The 12,830-nt window shown below is 41.6% G+C and overlaps 1 protein-coding gene across 1 annotated transcript in view; it reads right to left on the reverse strand.

Annotated features, from left to right (window-relative positions):
• Window positions 1–5,958: 5,958 nt before the first annotated feature.
• The window catches only part of LOC138853190 (15-hydroxyprostaglandin dehydrogenase [NAD(+)]-like), a 46,214-nt gene continuing 39,342 nt past the window's right edge, over window positions 5,959–12,830 (reverse strand). Inside the window, exon 5 of the mRNA XM_070088504.1 lies at window positions 5,959–6,087. Within this exon, the coding sequence (XP_069944605.1) occupies window positions 5,959–6,087 (129 nt within the window). The remainder of the gene's footprint in view (window positions 6,088–12,830) is intronic.

Here is a 12,830-nt window from a genome sequence, read left to right on the forward strand (position 1 = left end):
CGAATTCTCTGCATTATATTCACACCACACATTGCCCTCAGACATGACATCTCCACTGCCTCCAGCCTTCTCCTCGCTGCAACATTCATCACCCATGCTTCACACCCATATAAGAGCGTTGGTAAAACTATACTCTCATACATTCCCCTCTTTGCCTCCAAGGACAAAGTTCTTTGTCTCCACAGACTCCTAAGTGCACCACTCACCCTTTTCCCCTCATCAATTCTATGATTCACCTCATCTTTCATAGACCCATCCGCTGACACGTCCACTCCCAAATATCTGAATACATTCACCTCCTCCATACTCTCTCCCTCCAATCTGATATCCAATCTTTCATCACCTAATCTTTTTGTTATCCTCATAACCTTACTCTTTCCTGTATTCACTTTTAATTTTCTTCTTTTGCACACCCTACCAAATTCATCCACCAACCTCTGCAACTTCTCTTCAGAATCTCCCAAGAGCACAGTGTCATCAGCAAAGAGCAACTGTGACAACTCCCACTTTATGTGTGATTCTTTATCTTTTAACTCCACGCCTCTTGCCAAGACCCTCGCATTTACTTCTCTTACAACCCCATCTATAAATATATTAAACAACCACGGTGACATCACACATCCTTGTCTAAGGCCTACTTTTACTGGGAAATAATTTCCCTCTTTCCTACATACTCTAACTTGAGCCTCACTATCCTCGTAAAAACTCTTCACTGCTTTCAGTAACCTACCTCCTACACCATACACCTGCAACATCTGCCACATTGCCCCCCTATCCACCCTGTCATACGCCTTTTCCAAATCCATAAATGCCACAAAGACCTCTTTAGCCTTATCTAAATACTGTTCACTTATATGTTTCACTGTAAACACCTGGTCCACACACCCCCTACCTTTCCTAAAGCCTCCTTGTTCATCTGCTATCCTATTCTCCGTCTTACTCTTAATTCTTTCAATAATAACTCTACCATACACTTTACCAGGTATACTCAACAGACTTATCCCCCTATAATTTTTGCACTCTCTTTTGTCCCCTTTGCCTTTATACAAAGGAACTATGCATGCTCTCTGCCAATCCCTAGGTACCTTACCCTCTTCCATACATTTATTAAATAATTGCACCAACCACTCCAAAACTATATCCCCACCTGCTTTTAACATTTCTATCTTTATCCCATCAATCCCGGCTGCCTTACCCCCTTTCATTTTACCTACTGCCTCACGAACTTCCCCCACACTCACAACTGGCTCTTCCTCACTCCTACAAGATGTTATTCCTCCTTGCCCTATACACGAAATCACAGCTTCCCTATCTTCATCAACATTTAACAATTCCTCAAAATATTCCCTCCATCTTCCCAATACCTCTAACTCTCCATTTAATAACTCTCCTCTCCTATTTTTAACTGACAAATCCATTTGTTCTCTAGGCTTCCTTAACTTGTTAATCTCACTCCAAAACTTTTTCTTATTTTCAACAAAATTTGTTGATAACATCTCACCCACTCTCTCATTTGCTCTCTTTTTACATTGCTTCACCACTCTCTTAACCTCTCTCTTTTTCTCCATATACTCTTCCCTCCTTGCATCACTTCTACTTTGTAAAAACTTCTCATATGCTAACTTTTTCTCCCTTACTACTCTCTTTACATCATCATTCCACCAATCGCTCCTCTTCCCTCCCGCACCCACTTTCCTGTAACCACAAACTTCTGCTGAACACTCTAACACTACATTTTTAAACCTACCCCATACCTCTTCGACCCCATTGCCTATGCTCTCATTAGCCCATCTATCCTCCAATAGCTGTTTATATCTTACCCTAACTGCCTCCTCTTTTAGTTTATAAACCTTCACCTCTCTCTTCCCTGATGCTTCTATTCTCCTTGTATCCCATCTACCTTTTACTCTCAGTGTAGCTACAACTAGAAAGTGATCTGATATATCTGTGGCCCCTCTATAAACATGTACATCCTGAAGTCTACTCAACAGTCTTTTATCTACCAATACATAATCCAACAAACTACTGTCATTTCGCCCTACATCATATCTTGTATACTTATTTATAAAGATAATTTAACCAGAGACGAAGCTGCCTAATTTTAATTTTGAGTGGCACTGGGTAACGTTCTTGAAGTGAATGAATGAATGTGAGTGTGTATGTGTGTCTGTGTGTCCTCACCAAATTGTGGTTTCAAGGGTCGAGTCACAGCTCTTGACCATGCCTCTTCACTGGCCGTGTGTGTGTATGTGTGTATGCATGTGTGTGGGTGTTTATGGGTGTGTGTGTACTCACCTAATTGTGGTTGCAGGGGTCGAAACTCAGCTCCTGGCCCCACCTCTTCACTGAATGCTGCTAGGTCCTCTCTCTCCCTGCTCCATGAGCATTATCATACCTCGTCTTAAAGCTGTGTATGGTTCCTGCCTTCACTACATCACTCGCCAGACTGTTCCACTTCCTGACTACTCGGTGACTGAAGAAATACTTCCTAACATCCCTTTGATTCATCTGAGTTTTCAGCTTCCAAGTGTGACCCTTTGTTTCTGTATCCCCTCTGTGGAACATGTTGTGTCTGTCCACCTTGTCTATTCTATGCAGTGTTTTGTATGTCATTATCACGTCTCACATAACCCTCCTGTCCTCCAGTGTCATCAGGCCGATTTCCCTTAACCTTTCGTCATAGGACATTCCCCTTAGCTCTGGAACTAGTCTTGTTGCAAACCTTTTCACTTTCTCTTATATCTTGACATGCTTGACCCGGTGTGGGCTCCAAACTGGTGCTGCATACTCCAGTATGGGCCTGACATACACGGTGTACAGTGTCTTGAACGATTCCCTACTAAGGTATCGGAACACTATTCTCAGGTTTGCCAGGCGCCCATATGCTGCAGCAGTTATCTGGTTGATGAGTGCTTCTGGAGACATGCTTTGTGTGTGTGTGTGTGTGTGTGTGTGTACTCACCTATTTGTACTCGCCCATTTGTGGTTGCAGGGGTTGAGTCATAGCTCCTGGCCCTACCTCTTCACTGATTGCTACTAGGTCCTCTCTCTCCCTGCTCCATGAGCATTATCAAACCTCATCTTAAAACCATGTATTTTTCCCGCCTCCACTACGTCACTTTCTAAGCTATTCCACTTCCTGACAACTCTATGACTGAAGAAATACTTCCTAACATCCCTTTGACTCATCTGAGTCTTCAACTTCCAATTGTGACCTCTTGTTTCTGTCTCCCATCTCTAGAACATCCTGTCTTTGTCCACCCCGTCTATTCCGTGCTGTGTTTTATATGTCATTATCATGTCTCCCATCACCCTCCTATCCTCCAGTGCCGTCAGGCCTATTTCCCTCAACCTTTCTTTGTAGGACAATCCCCTTAGCTCTGGGACTAGTCTCTAATTTCCTGACATGCATGATCAGATGTGGATTCCAAACTGGTGCTTCATACTCCAGTATTGGCCTGATGTATATAATGTACAGAGTCTTGAACAGTTCCTTACCGAGGTATCAGAACACTATCCTTAGGTTTGCCAGATGCCCATATGCTGCAGCAGTTATCTGATTAATGTGCACTTCGGGAAATGTGCTCAGTATTATACTCACAACAAGATCTTTTTCCTTGTGTGAAGTTTGCAGTCTTTGGCACCTAGACTATACTCTGTCTGCAGCCTTCTTTGCCCTTCCCCGATCTTCATGACTTTGCATTTGGCAGGGTTAAATTCCAGGAGTCAGTTGCTGGATCAGGCATGTAGCCTGTCCAGATCTCTTTGTAGTCCTGCCTGATCCTTGACTGATTTGATTCTCCTCATTAACTTCACATCATCTGCAAACAAGGAGACTTCTGAGTCTATCCCTTCCATTACATCATTCACACATACCAAAAACAACACAGGTCCTAGGACTGACCCCCGTGGAACCCTGCTTGCCACAAGTACCCACCCTGACACCTCGTCACGTACCATGACTCATTGTTGCCTCCCTGTCAGATATTCTCTGATCAATTTCAATCCCTTTCCTATTATGTGTGCCTCATCCTCTAGCTTTTGCATTAACCTCTTGTGAGGAACTGTCAAAAGCCTTCTTGCAGTCCAAGAAAATGCAGTCTATCCATCCCTCTCTCTTGTCATACTTCTGTCACCTTGTCATAAAACTCCAGTAGGTTTGTGACACAGGATTTTCCTTCCCTGAAACCATGCTGGTTGTCGATTATACACTTGTTTCTTTCCAGGTGTTCCACCACTCTCCTTCTGATGATCTTCTCCATGACTTTGCATACTATACACATTAGTGAAACAGGTCTGTAGTTTAATGCTTCGTGCCTGTCTCGTTTTTTAAAAATTGACACTACATGTGCCATCTTCCTTACCCCAGGAAGTTGCCCAGTTTCAATAGATGTGTTGAAAGTTTTTGTTAATTGCACACACAGCATCTCTGCTCTCTCTCGAAGGACCCACAGAGAGATGTAGTCTACTCCCACTACCTTTGAGGTATCAAGTTCACATAGCAGCTTCTTCACCTCCTCCTTGGTTATGTGTACCTCATCCAGCACTTGTTGGTGTACCTCCCTGTTCTGAATTCCTGGAGTCCTACCTCTTTCCACTGTAAATACTTCTTGAAATCTCATGTTGAGCTCCTCACATACCTCTTTGTCGTTTCTTGTGAATTCCCCACCATCCTTCCTCAGCCTGATTACCTGGTCCTTGACTGGGCCAGACTTGATTTTCGATGCTGTCTCATTTTCATATTCACTGAGCCTCCCTTCTTATCTGTGCATATTCGTTTCTAGCTCCTCGGCTTTATTTTCCTGGGTCCTTTGTCTTTGTACATTTTCGATTCTCTAGTGCACCTAGTTTTTGACTCCCTACACCTTTGGGTGAACCAAGGACTTGTTCTGGTCTTCCCATTATTTCTGTTTCCTTTGGGAACAAACCTCTCCTCTGCCTCCTTGCATTTTGTTATCATATAGTCCATCATTTCTTTTACTGGTTTTCCTGCCAGTTCTCTCTCCCACTGAATGTCTTGCAAAAAGTTCCTCATGCCTGTGTAGTCCCCCTTTTGTAGTTTGGTTTTTCCCATCCTATTCCTGCTGCTCTCTCCACGTGTAGCTCAACTTTGTAATCAAAGCACAGAACCACATAATCACCAGCTCCAAGGAGCCTTTCATACATGATATCATTGATGTCCGAACTACTCAAGGTGAATACAAGGTCTTGCTGGATCATCCTCATCTCTCTCTCCGGTAGTGTCTCTAACATGTTAATGCATGAGGTTTTCCAGTACCACATCCATCATTTTGGCTCTCCATGTTTTGGGACCCCCATGGGGTTCCAGGTTTTCCCAGTTAATCTCCATAATTAGTAACTTTGCTTCCCTCATGTGATCTCTTCTGGCCACCTCGGCTAGTGTGTCAACCATTGCTCTGTTGCTCTTGTCACATTCTTCTCTTAGCCTACTGCCATTCTGTGGAGGGTTGTGCATTACTGAAATTACCACCTTATGGCCCTCAGGCTGGATTGTTCCTACTAAGTAGTCCCTTTTGCACATTTCATTCATTTCCTCAAATCCCCTCTGGTTTTAAATGAGCAGTGCAACTCCTCCTCCTCCCCCTCTCCTCTCTCTATCTTCCCTGGGGATTTGATATCCATGTGGAAAGATTGCATCTGTAATCATCCTGGCGAGTTTCATTTATGTGAGTGCTATTATGTCTGGGGATGTCTCCTTGATTCTTTCATGCCACTCCTCGCACTTATTTGTTATTCCATCTGCATTTGTATACCAAACCTTCAACTTCTTTTCTAAAACTGTGGTCTGAGGGGCACATTGGGGTTGGGGAAGTGGGAGACCTGATAAGGAACAATGGATGGTTGCTGTGAAGGTGGAGTTAGTAAGGGGGTGGGGACATTGGATATGGCATGTTAGAATGTTTGGTTGCACTGGGGTTGTCCTGGATGGGGGCTTCTTTATTTGGTTGTGAGGGAGGCTGTATTTGATCTTCCTCCTGAGTCTGGGCTCTCCTGTCCATCTTCATCTCTTTTTCCTCCTTTTGTCTTTGTGCCATCTCTTTCAATTTCTGCCTTTCTTCTCATGTTCTGTCATGGTCGAGATATATCTTCTGGTATGCCAGCATGTCCTTTAGTCTTGCTTTCTCCTGCAGGATCCTGTTGCAAGTCGATTCTGCCTTGAAAGTTATTTTGACTGGCCGGGTTCTCGTTCTTGCAAACCCCCCTATTCTCCGAAAATATTCCAACTGAGTCATGTCATCTTCTCCTATTGCTTTTAATGATGCTTTCGATCGCATTTTTCTTCCCTTGTCTTTTTGCTTTGTAAGTTTCCCCTTCAGCTTTCTGAAGCCCATAAACAAAGACTGACCTCTCCCTTTCATTCTCTCACTGCATATCCCTATGTATCCCTTGATTTGACTAAGTTTCCTCCATTGCAGCGTTTCTTTCTTCAGTTTCTTCACTAACTGTTGTCCTTGGGCCTAGTGGCCTATCATTTTCCCTTCTCAGCTTTCCCTGGGCTCTGCTGTTGTCTGTTAGGGCCTCTGCATATAGCTTAGTTCTTTCATTTTCTACAGCCCCCTCGATTGCTCCTGATATGATTCTCTCTTTATATCGGGCTCTGCAATGGTCTGATAGGACCCCTGCATACATTTTCACTCCTTTGTTCCCTACAGACTTCTTGCTTGTGACTGAGGTAGCAGTCTCTGATGTCATTCCCAAATTGTTCTTTAATTCTTTATGCTGTTTCAGATTTTTCAGTTCCTGTGTGTGTGTGTGTGTACTCACCTATTTGTGGTTGCAAGGGTCGACCCATAGCTCCTGGCCCTGCCTCTTCACTGATTGCTACTGTGTACTCATGTATTTGTGGTTGCAGGGGTTGAGACACAGCTCCTGGCCTCAAGTCATAGCTCTGTGTGTGTGTGTGTGTGTATGTGCCCTCACTTATTATTTACTTGATATCAGAAATGACCACTTTTTGAAGCTTACACGCTTCACAGATAAAAATTAAGAGTACACTGTATCAAATATTATTACACTAAATAACTAACAAGGATTTATTTTTTGAAAATATATAAAAATATTAGGGACCTTAAAGTGCAACAGTACAATTATGAAAATATAATTCAAATGTAATAAGAATGTTAATAATGATGTTTATACTAAATTCTAAAGTTTACAAAATGTATAATAAATATTGCAGTGATGAACAATACAGATATGCTATAAATGGCTTTAAATATACATAAGAATGAAGTGTAAATATTTAATGTTGTGAGAATGAGAAATAATGTCAAGAATTGAGCAGACCATCACAGTGGACACACACGAGTCCATAGGTACACTCTGTGGCCTAGTTGATATTACCTTGTACTTCCTTATGCAACTGCCTGGGTTCAGTCACCAGTACTTACAAAATATTATAAAATATAAAATTGTCCATCACAAGAGAGTGTTAATTGAGATAACTCAGGTCAAGATGTCTGGTTGATCTATAATGATGCTGGTAATCATCACCAGCCCCTTCCCCCTTCCCACGTGGTCCGGTCTCAGACAAGTACTGGGATGTTTAACAAAGATATATATGCTTGAATCGGTTGTAGCAGAGAAGGTAGCAGGAGCTAGGAAGAAATGGGAGAGTCCACGTAGAAGGGTTCCTTGCCAGTTACTACCATTAAACAAGCTCCATTACGACCTTCTTCTAGGAGTTTTACCAGGGCCTCTGCCACCATCTCAGCTCTGTAGGGTAAGAAATCGTGTCTTGTAATAATGACAGTAATATTAACACACACTCCACCACCAGGGGATAAAAATTTAGTCTTGTATTAAAGATAAGTATGGTACCTCAACGTCTTCAGTTTGTAAAGCAAATTCTCTTGTATTAATAATAATCTATAAATTGGTTTAAGTCATAGACTTAACGCCAAATAAATATTTTAATAACAAGGAAATCTTTCTGCCATCTGGGCCAAAAAGTGTGTAATAGGTTCTCAGTCAAGCAGTCAGGGATCTCAACCCTCAACTTGGGTAAGGTGATGTTCAGGCAAGGACAAAAGACAGCAAATCGCATACACCTACCATCCAAATTACGACCTGCTCGACTTACGACCACTCGACTTACGACCGTGTTTTTTATGCCAAATTTCTGGGAAATAAACAACTATTTGTGTTGTACACAGTGTTTATCCTAAACCTTACAGTATAAAATACAGTACTAACAACATAAAAAGTAAAGTAAAACATGAAATACCAAAATAAAACAATAAAATAAAGTCATTACAAAAATGTTTTGTTGATATTCAGTAGTAAAGTTCGACTTACGACTTCGACTTATGACCGGTTTCTCGGAACCGAACTCGGTCGTAAGTCGGATGGTAGGTGTAGGTGTATATTATCCATCATACCCCTATATATATATATATATATATATATATATATATATATATATATATATATATATATATGTATTTATATTATTTTTTTTTTTTTTTTTTTATTATCACACTGGCCGATTCCCACCAAGGCAGGGTGGCCCGAAAAAGAAAAACTTTCACCATCATTCACTCCATCACTGTCTTGCCAGAAGGGTGCTTTACACTACAGTTTTTAAACTGCAACATTAACACCCCTCCTTCAGAGTGCAGGCACTGTACTTCCCATCTCCAGGACTCAAGTCCGGCCTGCCGGTTTCCCTGAACCCCTTCATAAATGTTACTTTGCTCACACTCCAACAGCACGTCAAGTATTAAAAACCATTTGTCTCCATTCACTCCTATCAAACACGCTCACGCATGCCTGCTGGAAGTCCAAGCCCCTCGCACACAAAACCTCCTTTACCCCCTCCCTCCAACCTTTCCTAGGCCGACCCCTACCCCGCCTTCCTTCCACTACAGACTGATACACTCTTGAAGTCATTCTGTTTCGCTCCATTCTCTCTACATGTCCGAACCACCTCAACAACCCTTCCTCAGCCCTCTGGACAACAGTTTTGGTAATCCCGCACCTCCTCCTAACTTCCAAACTACGAATTCTCTGCATTATATTCACACCACACATTGCCCTCAGACATGACATCTCCACTGCCTCCAGCCTTCTCCTCGCTGCAACATTCATCACCCACGCTTCACACCCATATAAGAGCGTTGGTAAAACTATACTCTCATACATTCCCCTCTTTGCCTCCAAGGACAAAGTTCTTTGTCTCCACAGACTCCTAAGTGCACCACTCACTCTTTTTCCCTCATCAATTCTATGATTCACCTCATCTTTCATAGACCCATCCGCTGACACGTCCACTCCCAAATATCTGAATACATTCACCTCCTCCATACTCTCTCCCTCCAATCTGATATTCAATCTTTCATCACCTAATCTTTTTGTTATCCTCATAACCTTACTCTTTCCTGTATTCACCTTTAATTTTCTTCTTTTGCACACCCTCCAAATTCATCCACCAATCTCTGCAACTTCTCTTCAGAATCTCCCAAGAGCACAGTGTCATCAGCAAAGAGCAGCTGTGACAACTCCCACTTTGTGTGTGATGCTTTATCTTTTAACTCCACGCCTCTTGCCAAGACCCTCGCATTTACTTCTCTTACAACCCCATCTATAAATATATTAAACAACCACGGTGACATCACACATCCTTGTCTAAGGCCTACTTTTACTGGGAAATAATTTCCCTCTTTCCTACATACTCTAACTTGAGCCTCACTATCCTCGTAAAAACTCTTCACTGCTTTCAGTAACCTACCTCCTACACCATACACTTGCAACATCTGCCACATTGCCCCCCTATCCACCCTGTCATACGCCTTTTCCAAATCCATAAATGCCACAAAGACCTCTTTAGCCTTATCTAAATACTGTTCACTTATATGTTTCACTGTAAACACCTGGTCCACACACCCCCTACCTTTCCTAAAGCCTCCTTGTTCATCTGCTATCCTATTCTCCGTCTTACTCTTAATTCTTTCAATAATAACTCTACCATACACTTTACCAGGTATACTCAACAGACTTATCCCCCTATAATTTTTGCACTCTCTTTTATCCCCTTTGCCTTTATACAAAGGAACTATGCATGCTCTCTGCCAATCCCTAGGTACCTTACCCTCTTCCATACATTTATTAAATAATTGCACCAACCACTCCAAAACTATATCCCCACCTGCTTTTAACATTTCTATCTTTATCCCATCAATCCCGGCTGCCTTACCCCCTTTCATTTTACCTACTGCCTCACGAACTTCCCCCACACTCACAACTGGCTCTTCCTCACTCCTACAAGATGTTATTCCTCCTTGCCCTATACACGAAATCACAGCTTCCCTATCTTCATCAACATTTAACAATTCCTCAAAATATTCCCTCCATCTTCCCAATACCTCTAACTCTCCATTTAATAACTCTCCTCTCCTATTTTTAACTGACAAATCCATTTGTTCTCTAGGCTTTCTTAACTTGTTAATCTCACTCCAAAACTTTTTCTTATTTTCAACAAAATTTGTTGATAACATCTCACCCACTCTCTCATTTGCTCTCTTTTTACATTGCTTCACCACTCTCTTAACCTCTCTCTTTTTCTCCATATACTCTTCCCTCCTTGCATCACTTCTACTTTGTAAAAACTTCTCATATGCTAACTTTTTCTCCCTTACTACTCTCTTTACATCATCATTCCACCAATCGCTCCTCTTCCCTCCCGCACCCACTTTCCTGTAACCACAAACTTCTGCTGAACACTCTAACACTACATTTTTAAACCTACCCCATACCTCTTCGACCCCATTGCCTATGCTCTCATTAGCCCATCTATCCTCCAATAGCTGTTTATATCTTACCCTAACTGCCTCCTCTTTTAGTTTATAAACCTTCACCTCTCTCTTCCCTGATGCTTCTATTCTCCTTGTATCCCATCTACCTTTTACTCTCAGTGTAGCTACAACTAGAAAGTGATCTGATATATCTGTGGCCCCTCTATAAACATGTACATCCTGAAGTCTACTCAACAGTCTTTTATCTACCAATACATAATCCAACAAACTACTGTCATTTCGCCCTACATCATATCTTGTATACTTATTTATCCTCTTTTTCTTAAAATATGTATTACCTATAACTAAACCCCTTTCTATACAAAGTTCAATCAAAGGGCTCCCATTATCATTTACACCTGGCACCCCAAACTTACCTACCACACCCTCTCTAAAAGTTTCTCCTACTTTAGCATTCAGGTCCCCTACCACAATTACTCTCTCACTTGGTTCAAAGGCTCCTATACATTCACTTAACATCTCCCAAAATCTCTCTCTCTCCTCTGCATTCCTCTCTTCTCCAGGTGCATACACGCTTATTATGACCCACTTCTCGCATCCAACCTTTACTTTAATCCACATAATTCTTGAATTTACACATTCATATTCTCTTTTCTCCTTCCATAACTGATCATTTAACATTACTGCTACCCCTTCCTTTGCTCTAACTCTCTCAGATACTCCAGATTTAATCCCATTTATTTCCCCCCACTGAAACTCTCCTACCCCCTTCAGCTTTGTTTCGCTTAGGGCCAGGACATCCAACTTCTTTTCATTCATAACATCAGCAATCATCTGTTTCTTGTCATCCGCACTACATCCACGCACATTTAAGCATCCCAGTTTTATAAAGTTTTTCTTCTTCTCTTTTTTAGTAAATGTCTACAGGAGAAGGGGTTACTAGCCCATTGCTCCCGGCATTTTAGTCGCCTCATACGACACGCATGGCTTACGGAGGAAAGATTCTTTTCCACTTCCCCATGGACAATAGAAGAAATAAAGAAGAACAAGAGCTATTTAGAAAAAGGAGAAAAACCTAGATGTATGTATATATATATGCATGTGCGTGTCTGTGAAGTGTGACCAAAGTGTAAGTAGGAGTAGCAAGATATCCCTGTTATCTAGCGTGTTTATGAGACAGAAAAAGAAACCAGCAATCCTACCATCATGCAAAACAGTTACAGGTTTCTGTTTCACAGTCATCTGGCAGGACGGTAGTACTTCCCTGGGTGGTTGCTGTCTACCAACCTACTACCTTTAATGTTAATGTAAAAAAATTTAATTTTGCACCAAAAGAATCTTAGAAAACTTACCTAACCTTATTATAACAAGAGCAATTAATTTTAGCCTAACCCAACTAAACATATTTTAGATTTGTTTACAGTAATTTAATACTAAACAAACACAGTGAAATAAATTTTGTTCGTTAGGTTCAGAATGATTTGGGCGAAATTATTGCATACACAAATTTCCACTTGTCCTATATGAGAAGATGAACGTTGCTATTTAAGCCAAGATCGCAAGTTCTGCTTATTCGGCACGACATATATATATAAATATATATATATATATATATATATATATATATATATATATATATATATATATATATATATTATATATATATATATTTATTATTATCACACTGGCCGATTCCCACCAAGGCAGGGTGGCCCGAAAAAGAAAAACTTTCACCATCATTCACTCCATCACTGTCTTGCCAGAAGGGTGCTTTACACTACAGTTTTTAAACTGCAACATTAACACCCCTCCTTCAGAGTGCAGGCACTGTACTTCCCATCTCCAGGACTCAAGTCCGGCCTGCCGGTTTCCCTGAACCCCTTCATAAATGTTACTTTGCTCACACTCCAACAGCACGTCAAGTATTAAAAACCATTTGTCTCCATTCACTCCTATCAAACACGCTCACGCATGCCTGCTGGAAGTCCAAGCCCCTCGCACACAAAACCTCCTTTACCCCCTCCCTCCAACCTTTCCTAGGCCGACCCCTACCCC

Source organism: Cherax quadricarinatus, chromosome 24 (assembly GCF_038502225.1).
Source record: "Cherax quadricarinatus isolate ZL_2023a chromosome 24, ASM3850222v1, whole genome shotgun sequence".
Classification (NCBI taxonomy): Eukaryota; Metazoa; Arthropoda; class Malacostraca; order Decapoda; family Parastacidae; genus Cherax; species Cherax quadricarinatus.